Source organism: Ictalurus furcatus, chromosome 12 (genome assembly GCF_023375685.1).
Source record: "Ictalurus furcatus strain D&B chromosome 12, Billie_1.0, whole genome shotgun sequence".
Taxonomy (NCBI): domain Eukaryota; kingdom Metazoa; phylum Chordata; class Actinopteri; order Siluriformes; family Ictaluridae; genus Ictalurus; species Ictalurus furcatus.
This window is the reverse complement of record NC_071266.1, coordinates 24857999-24866165: the sequence shown is the minus strand read 5'-3', so window position 1 is coordinate 24866165 and position 8167 is coordinate 24857999. Positions and strand designations below refer to the sequence as shown.

Genomic DNA, 8167 nt, shown 5'->3' with positions numbered 1-8167 from the left:
TGTAAGTGAGTGTATGAGTGAGTGAGTGAGTGTATGAGTGAGTGAGTGAGTGAGTGAGTGTGTGAGTGAGTGTATGAGTGAGTGTATGAGTGAGTGAGTGAGTGTGTGAGTGAGTGTGTGAGTGAGTGAGTGAGTGTATGAGTGAGTGAGTGAGTGAGTGAGTGTGTGAGTGAGTGTATGAGTGAGTGTATGAGTGAGTGAGTGTGAGTGAGTGTGTGAGTGAGTGTATGAGTGAGTGAGTGAGTGAGTGTATGAGTGTATGAGTGAGTGAGTGAGTGAGTGAGTGTATGAGTGAGTGAGTGTGTGTATGAGTGAGTGAGTGTGTGAGTGAGTGTATGAGTGAGTGAGTGAGTGAGTGTATGAGTGAGTGAGTGTATGAGTGAGTGAGTGAGTGAGTGTATGAGTGTATGAGTGAGTGAGTGAGTGAGTGAGTGTATGAGTGAGTGAGTGTGTGTATGAGTGAGTGAGTGTGTGAGTGAGTGTGTGAGTGAGTGTGTGAGTGAGTGAGTGAGTGTATGAGTGAGTGAGTGTATGAGTGAGTGAGTGAGTGAGTGAGTGTGTGTATGAGTGAGTGAGTGAGTGAGTGAGTGTATGAGTGAGTGAGTGAGTGAGTGAGTGAGTGTGTGTATGAGTGAGTGAGTGTATGAGTGAGTGAGTGAGTGTATGAGTGAGTGAGTGAGTGTGTGTATGAGTGGGTGAGTGAGTGAGTGTATGAGTGAGTGTATGAGTGAGTGAGTGAGTGAGTGAGTGTATGAGTGAGTGAGTGTATGAGTGAGTGTATGAGTGAGTGAGTGAGTGAGTGAGTGTATGAGTGAGTGAGTGTATGAGTGAGTGAGTGTATGAGTGAGTGTATGAGTGTATGAGTGAGTGAGTGAGTGAGTGAGTGTATGAGTGAGTGTGTGAGTGTATGAGTGAGTGAGTGTATGAGTGAGTGAGTGTGTGAGTGAGTGTATGAGTGAGTGAGTGAGTGAGTGAGTGTGTGAGTGAGTGTATGAGTGAGTGAGTGAGTGTATGAGTGAGTGAGTGAGTGAGTGTGTGAGTGAGTGTATGAGTGAGTGAGTGAGTGAGTGAGTGAGTGTATGAGTGAGTGAGTGAGTGTGTGAGTGAGTGTATGAGTGAGTGAGTGAGTGAGTGAGTGTATGAGTGTGTAAGTGAGTGTATGAGTGAGTGAGTGAGTGCATGTATGAGTGAGTGTGTGTATGAGTGAGTGAGTGTATGAGTGAGTGAGTGCATGTATGAGTGAGTGTGTGTATGAGTGAGTGTGTGTATGAGTGAGTGAGTGTGTGACTGTATGAGTGAGTGAGTATATGAGTGAGTGTATGAGTGAGTGAGTGTATGAGTGAGTGAGTGTATGAGTGAGTGAGTGTGAGTGAGTGTGTAAGTGAGTTAGTGTGTAAGTGAGTGTATGAGTGAGTGAGTGAGTGTATGAGTGAGTGAGTGAGTGAGTGAGTGTGTGAGTGAGTGTATGAGTGAGTGTATGAGTGAGTGAGTGAGTGTGTGAGTGAGTGTGTGAGTGAGTGAGTGAGTGTATGAGTGAGTGAGTGAGTGAGTGTGTGAGTGAGTGTATGAGTGAGTGTATGAGTGAGTGAGTGAGTGTGTGAGTGAGTGTGTGAGTGAGTGTATGAGTGAGTGAGTGAGTGAGTGTATGAGTGAGTGAGTGAGTGTATGAGTGAGTGAGTGTATGAGTGAGTGAGTGAGTGAGTGTATGAGTGTATGAGTGAGTGAGTGAGTGTATGAGTGAGTGAGTGTGTGTATGAGTGAGTGAGTGTGTGAGTGAGTGTATGAGTGAGTGAGTGAGTGAGTGTATGAGTGAGTGAGTGTATGAGTGAGTGAGTGAGTGAGTGTATGAGTGAGTGAGTGAGTGAGTGTGTGTGTGAGTGAGTGTATGAGTGAGTGTGTGAGTGTATGAGTGAGTGAGTGTATGAGTGAGTGAGTGTGTGAGTGAGTGTATGAGTGAGTGTGTGAGTGTATGAGTGAGTGAGTGTATGAGTGAGTGAGTGTGTGAGTGAGTGTACGAGTGAGTGAGTGAGTGAGTGTATGAGTGTATGAGTGTATGAGTGAGTGTATGAGTGAGTGAGTGAGTGTATGAGTGAGTGAGTGTATGAGTGAGTGAGTGAGTGAGTGTATGAGTGTATGAGTGAGTGAGTGAGTGAGTGAGTGTATGAGTGAGTGAGTGTGTGTATGAGTGAGTGAGTGTGTGAGTGAGTGTATGAGTGAGTGAGTGAGTGAGTGTATGAGTGAGTGAGTGTATGAGTGAGTGAGTGAGTGAGTGTATGAGTGTATGAGTGAGTGAGTGAGTGAGTGAGTGTATGAGTGAGTGAGTGTGTGTATGAGTGAGTGAGTGTGTGAGTGAGTGTGTGAGTGAGTGTGTGAGTGAGTGAGTGAGTGTATGAGTGAGTGAGTGTATGAGTGAGTGAGTGAGTGAGTGAGTGTGTGTATGAGTGAGTGAGTGAGTGAGTGAGTGTATGAGTGAGTGAGTGAGTGAGTGAGTGAGTGTGTGTATGAGTGAGTGAGTGTATGAGTGAGTGAGTGAGTGAGTGAGTGTATGAGTGAGTGAGTGAGTGTGTGTATGAGTGGGTGAGTGAGTGAGTGTATGAGTGAGTGTATGAGTGAGTGAGTGAGTGAGTGTATGAGTGAGTGAGTGTATGAGTGAGTGAGTGTATGAGTGAGTGTATGAGTGAGTGTATGAGTGAGTGAGTGAGTGAGTGAGTGAGTGAGTGAGTGTATGAGTGAGTGTGTGAGTGTATGAGTGAGTGAGTGTATGAGTGAGTGAGTGTGTGAGTGAGTGTATGAGTGAGTGAGTGAGTGAGTGAGTGTGTGAGTGAGTGTATGAGTGAGTGAGTGAGTGTATGAGTGAGTGAGTGTGTGAGTGAGTGTATGAGTGAGTGAGTGAGTGAGTGAGTGAGTGTATGAGTGAGTGAGTGTGTGAGTGAGTGTATGAGTGAGTGAGTGAGTGAGTGAGTGAGTGAGTGTGTGAGTGAGTGTATGAGTGAGTGAGTGAGTGAGTGAGTGAGTGTATGAGTGAGTGAGTGAGTGTGTGAGTGAGTGTATGAGTGAGTGAGTGAGTGAGTGAGTGTATGAGTGTGTAAGTGAGTGTATGAGTGAGTGAGTGAGTGCATGTATGAGTGAGTGTGTGTATGAGTGAGTGAGTGTATGAGTGAGTGAGTGCATGTATGAGTGAGTGTGTGTATGAGTGAGTGTGTGTATGAGTGAGTGAGTGTGTGACTGTATGAGTGAGTGAGTATATGAGTGAGTGTATGAGTGAGTGAGTGTATGAGTGAGTGAGTGTATGAGTGAGTGAGTGTGAGTGAGTGTGTAAGTGAGTTAGTGTGTAAGTGAGTGTATGAGTGAGTGAGTGAGTGTATGAGTGAGTGAGTGAGTGAGTGAGTGTGTGAGTGAGTGTATGAGTGAGTGAGTGAGTGTGTGAGTGAGTGTGTGAGTGAGTGAGTGAGTGTATGAGTGAGTGAGTGAGTGAGTGAGTGTGTGAGTGAGTGTATGAGTGAGTGTATGAGTGAGTGAGTGAGTGTGTGAGTGAGTGTGTGAGTGAGTGTATGAGTGAGTGAGTGAGTGAGTGTATGAGTGAGTGAGTGAGTGTATGAGTGAGTGAGTGTATGAGTGAGTGAGTGAGTGAGTGTATGAGTGTATGAGTGAGTGAGTGAGTGAGTGTATGAGTGAGTGAGTGTGTGTATGAGTGAGTGAGTGTGTGAGTGAGTGTATGAGTGAGTGAGTGAGTGTATGAGTGAGTGAGTGTATGAGTGAGTGAGTGAGTGAGTGTATGAGTGAGTGAGTGTATGAGTGAGTGAGTGTATGAGTGAGTGTATGAGTGAGTGTATGAGTGAGTGAGTGAGTGAGTGAGTGTATGAGTGAGTGAGTGAGTGTATGAGTGAGTGAGTGAGTGAGTGTGTGTGTGAGTGAGTGTATGAGTGAGTGTGTGAGTGTATGAGTGAGTGAGTGTATGAGTGAGTGAGTGTGTGAGTGAGTGTATGAGTGAGTGAGTGAGTGTGTGTATGAGTGAGTGAGTGTATGAGTGAGTGAGTGAGTGAGTGTATGAGTGAGTGTATGAGTGAGTGAGTGAGTGAGTGAGTGTATGAGTGAGTGAGTGAGTGTATGAGTGAGTGAGTGAGTGAGTGTGTGTGTGAGTGAGTGTATGAGTGAGTGTGTGAGTGTATGAGTGAGTGAGTGTATGAGTGAGTGAGTGTGTGAGTGAGTGTATGAGTGAGTGAGTGAGTGTGTGTATGAGTGAGTGAGTGTATGAGTGAGTGAGTGAGTGAGTGTATGAGTACACTCTGGACATCAATCATGAATGAGACGCAGCCTAATGAGAATACCGATAATAAATAATAATACAACAGTACGATAATGCGCTGTTTTTACTTTTTTCCACTTTTTGCGACATCCACCGCTATGAAAATTCAAACCCCCTCAGGTAAAAATGCTGAAATTCATTGACCCCTTTCGTGTTGTACATTAGATGTCCATGTTATTAAAAAAGCATATTATATCCCCCTTATAAGTAGTGACATCAACAATCATCAAAAACAAAACAGCAGCAAACTCCAAAACAAGCAACAACTGAAAAACCCAACGATGGCAGAGCTAGCCAGTTCGCTAACGTCAGATTCCTTCGCATGTTCATGCTAGCTAATCAACTAGACTAGCCTCATGTTCATTTTTGTTTTGCCAGGAGTGAGTGTTTTCGTTTCACAAAATAGTAGTAAAACAATGACACAAAATAAAACCGTTGCTAGCTAGGGCTGGGCGATATAACACAAAATTTGATAACTGGATATTTTTCCAAATTTTTACGATATTCCATATATATCTCGATATTTTTGCATTTGCTCTACAATAATTAATAAAGGTGATTTCCTTTTCATATTTACTTAAGTGTACAAATATAAAACTATGAAGAAAATGGTACAAAAGTCCAATATGCCTTTTTTTTTTAAGTAGACATCATTTCCCGTATATTATTGTACCATTATGTACCAACAGAACGAAAAAGGTACAAATCAGGCACAAAGCGCACTACAGTCCGCCAGCTTCTTTTTTTTCTCTTTTTCTTCAAGGATTGATATTAAACCATACTCAAATGAACCGAACCGGCCTACTGACATAGTCTGTAGAAAAATGTTCAACGTCATTCGATATTCGCAGTATTCTCTAAATTTTACGTCGTCTGCACAGTTATCGCGATAATATCGCTAACGTTCGATGTATCGTCCAGCCCTATCGCTAGGAGATTTTATTATGTCTGCTTTATTGTTATTAGCAAGTTGGCAAACTGGACAGGTTTTAAACAACAGTAGTCTATTAACATGAAAGGCAGCACCATGCTACACTAGACGGCCAAAAGTTTGTGGACACCTGACCATCAGACAAGTACGCGGTTCTACACAACTGTATACAATGTCTTTGTGTGCTGTAGCGTTACAATTCCCCTTCACTGGGGAAATTACTGAGACCCAAACCTGTTCCAGCATGACGATGCACCTGTGCACAACGCGAGCTCAACAATGCGATGTTCGACAGGGACATACGGTCAGGAGTCCTCACCTTCGGCCATATAGCGTACACAGTACCGTATGCGTGTGCAAGATATGGCTGTAGAATACAAAATGAAACGTGATCGTGATCAGAGAAGTAGAAATTGCATGCAAGTCGACAATATATGTCCTTGTATAGTGTCTTTAGCGTGTGTGAAGCATGTGTCGTCGACCCCAGAGACCAAATTTGGCTCAGAGGAGGAAGTGAGTCACTTGGTTAAACTATTCATGTGACAATGCGATGCACACAACATTAACCACCGTGACCATTTTGCTGTAAGAGATCCTGATATTATTATGTCAGTAATAAGAATTTACATTTAAAAAGATAATAATAATAATAATAATAATCCCCACAAGTTTGAAAGGAATTCAGTGAAAACACGATAAACATAGCCTTTGAGAAGACCTTTGTGAACTTTGTTGAATATTAAACAAGTTTGAACATTAGACTGGAGAGAGATATGCTTCAGTAATTTCCACTTGTGTGTGTGTGTGTGTGTATTATTACAAGTTATATCAATTTCTCCAACATTTCAAGCACAACCCATCCTAAACTCCTTCTTTAAGGTTTATAAGTCGCTCTTTTTTATTCAAGCGTTACATTTATTAACCACTGTTTTAACATGTTCTTTTTGACAACTTTAAAACAAAAACAAACAAAACAAGCAAAAAAAAAAAAAAAAAAAAAAAAACAGTCTTGAAAAATGCCGCTGAAGCACAAAAGAAGCTGGGAACGGGAATGCAGCGAGAGCCCGCTCACTCCCACGCCGCTGGAACGCTTCCGTGTTCGGTCTCAGGCGTCAGGAAAGCTCGGGGATTCGTAGGCCGCGGTGATTTTAGTATAACCCTGTTATTTATTATTCATAACAGGGTTCATTTAGCCGTGTATAGACCGAGCTGACTTCGGGTTTAGATATATGATTTTGAATCGATATGTATATATTTTTCTTTTCTTCAGTAAAAAGGTAGGATACTGTACATGAGTGTGTTAAGTTTAATAATAAAACGACGGACAAAGCTGCATACACTGACCACAGAGCTGACCGCTAGGGAAAATCTAATAACTGCATGCTTTAGCAACAAATTAAAAGTTGTTGTGTGGTTTATTTTTCCAACGACAAAAAATGCCTGAAATGTTTTCAGATACAGTAAATGAATTAGTTTACAAAGTTTTTGGACTTTAGGACTAACTTTAGTGCTGCTGAATAGTTTAAACAACAACCAACTGTTCAGACTCAAACAAATAAACTCGCCTCAGCGCCTGTTTTTTTTTTTATTATATACATACACACACACACACACACACACACACACACACTCTTACACACACACACACACACAAATCATGTCACATGAACAAAAATAAATCTGGGAGAGAGAAAAAAAACACCTCTTTTGCACACATCAGTGTCTCAGTTCCACGAGTACGAATATTAAAAATAATATTTAATAAATAAACAAACAAACAAATAAACAAATAAAATGATCGCTCACCTTTTGTCACAGTATTTCTGTCGTCATTGCTAATTTTGTATCAGTGGATGTGATCATGTTTGATCAAAGTTGATAAATGGCAAAATACTGCCCGAATGTAAACACACAACACACTCATACACATATATACACACACACACGCACACGCACACACAGATCTGTACACATACACATAGACATAGACACGAACCATTGACGCGGTCAGTCCTGCCGCTGGGTCCTAACGCCCGAAGGATATTAGTGGCTTAGGCTTTCGGTAATAATTCGATCAACGCGTTTACATACAGGTGAGTAATCTGATCACGGGAAACCCGTCAAGTCAGTAATCTGAATTATTTAAAGCGTTGCTCCTAAGCTATTATTATCACTTTTCCGTGGTAAACAATTTCATACCAGAGCGCAGTCGAACGCTCCAATCTGATGGCGTGTTATTTTTGTGTAACGGCACGGCTCGGAAAGTAGTCCCGGTGTTCTGTCGATCGGTCCTACCTTGTCAGATTTTCCTACCATTGCGCAAAATCATAGCTATATCCATCGATCTATCCTACCACGGCGAAAAATCTTCCTGCGGGTTTCTGCTTCGCGTCTGTGACTACGTGAAATAACTCGGCGTAACTTTGTTGGAAGATTCTTATCAGGCAATGGTAGGATGATTTTACAGTGCAAAATACCCCCATCAGATTGTCCTACCAGTATAGAATAAACAGGTAGGATGATTTCACAGTGCAAAATACCCCCATTAGATTCCAAGTCCACGTGCAAGTAGTAAAAAAGGATGGGCGGGTTGTTCAGCGTGACAAAAGTGAAAAGCATCGACGTGGTAGGACGATCTGACGGGTAGGATGAAATGTCGGGACCCCGGCTGTAACGTGAATAATAGGGTAACATTAACGCGCTCGTACGCTATTGGATGCTAACACGTTATTGTTTCTATAGTAACAGCTCATCGGTCCCTCCAGGATTTTGCGATCGCAGAAACGAACGCAGAATCCAGGGAACGCCGCAATATTCGGAGGAGCTTGCGGTTTTTCAAAATGAACGCGGATTTCCCGCAGATTTGGGCCGAGACATCCGGTCTCGGCATTCGGTCAAAGCCCTCTTCGATTCACGTGCGTCGAACACGA

At 42.6% G+C, this 8167-nt stretch overlaps 1 protein-coding gene across 2 annotated transcripts in view; it reads right to left on the bottom strand.

Annotated features, from left to right (window-relative positions):
* The window catches only part of rit1 (Ras-like without CAAX 1), a 14700-nt gene extending 7490 nt beyond the window's left edge, over nucleotides 1-7210 (bottom strand). Inside the window, exons 1-2 of one of the 2 annotated variants that reach the window (XM_053637410.1) lie at nucleotides 7044-7210; nucleotides 5472-5604 (exon numbers count right to left, since the gene is read on the bottom strand). In XM_053637410.1, coding sequence (XP_053493385.1) covers nucleotides 5472-5538 — 67 coding nt within the window. In that variant the 5' untranslated portion in view covers nucleotides 5539-5604; nucleotides 7044-7210. The remainder of the gene's footprint in view (nucleotides 1-5471; nucleotides 5605-7043) is intronic. The other variant, XM_053637411.1, reaches the window with a different exon arrangement.
* Between the last annotated feature and the right edge of the window lie 957 nt (nucleotides 7211-8167).